The 602-nt window shown below is 66.9% G+C and overlaps 1 protein-coding gene across 1 annotated transcript in view; it reads right to left on the minus strand.

The window, feature by feature from the left end:
* Positions 1–217: 217 nt before the first annotated feature.
* Positions 218–602, minus strand: part of EMIHUDRAFT_105481 (hypothetical protein) — a gene marked incomplete at both ends in the record, with an annotated part of 2,619 nt that continues 2,234 nt past the window's right edge. The window contains one exon of the mRNA XM_005762114.1: positions 218–511. Coding sequence (XP_005762171.1) covers positions 218–511 — 294 coding nt within the window. The remainder of the gene's footprint in view (positions 512–602) is intronic.

Consider the following 602-nt stretch of genomic DNA (forward strand, 5'->3'; position numbering starts at 1 on the left):
ATGCTCAAGCCCGATCGAGCCCCGCTAGAAGAGGGCGTCTGCAGGCGGCCAGCAGAAAGATGCCGGCGCGCATGCCATAGCTCAAGGCAAGCCCGAGCGCCCCTACGCGAGAGAGCGGTCCGAGAGCGCGGTGAGAGAGCGGGGCCGGGAGGGGAGGGGGGGGGGGGGGGGGGCTTCCGTCGCAGGGCGGCGCGCCAGCTCGGAGATGCTCTGAGGCTCAGCGCCCGTCCGACCAGCCGGGCGTGTTGGGCAGGAGCAGGACGGGCTCCTTTCCGCCGATCGAGTTGGTGAGCAGCGTGAGGGCGATGAAGGTCATGTGCAGGAAGATGAGCGAGAAGCCGAGCTTCTTGGTGAGCTGCCACCGCGAGACGATGAAGGCGATGAGCAGGAAGCCCGAGTAGACGAGCACAATCATGATGGGGAACCAGAGGTTGCCCTTCAGCGCGTTCGCCTCGTAGGGGCCTTCGGCGATGTTCCAGAGCATCCACAAAAAGCCAAGGCAGACAAAGATCTGTGAAGGGGGGGGGGGTGCAAGGTGGCAAGGTGGGGCGCGCGCAAGGGGTTTGGGCGGGGGGGGGGGGGGGGGGCCCCCCCCTTAAAAA

This window comes from Emiliania huxleyi, assembly GCF_000372725.1.
Source record: "Emiliania huxleyi CCMP1516 unplaced genomic scaffold EMIHUscaffold_69, whole genome shotgun sequence".
Classification (NCBI taxonomy): domain Eukaryota; phylum Haptophyta; order Isochrysidales; family Noelaerhabdaceae; genus Emiliania; species Emiliania huxleyi.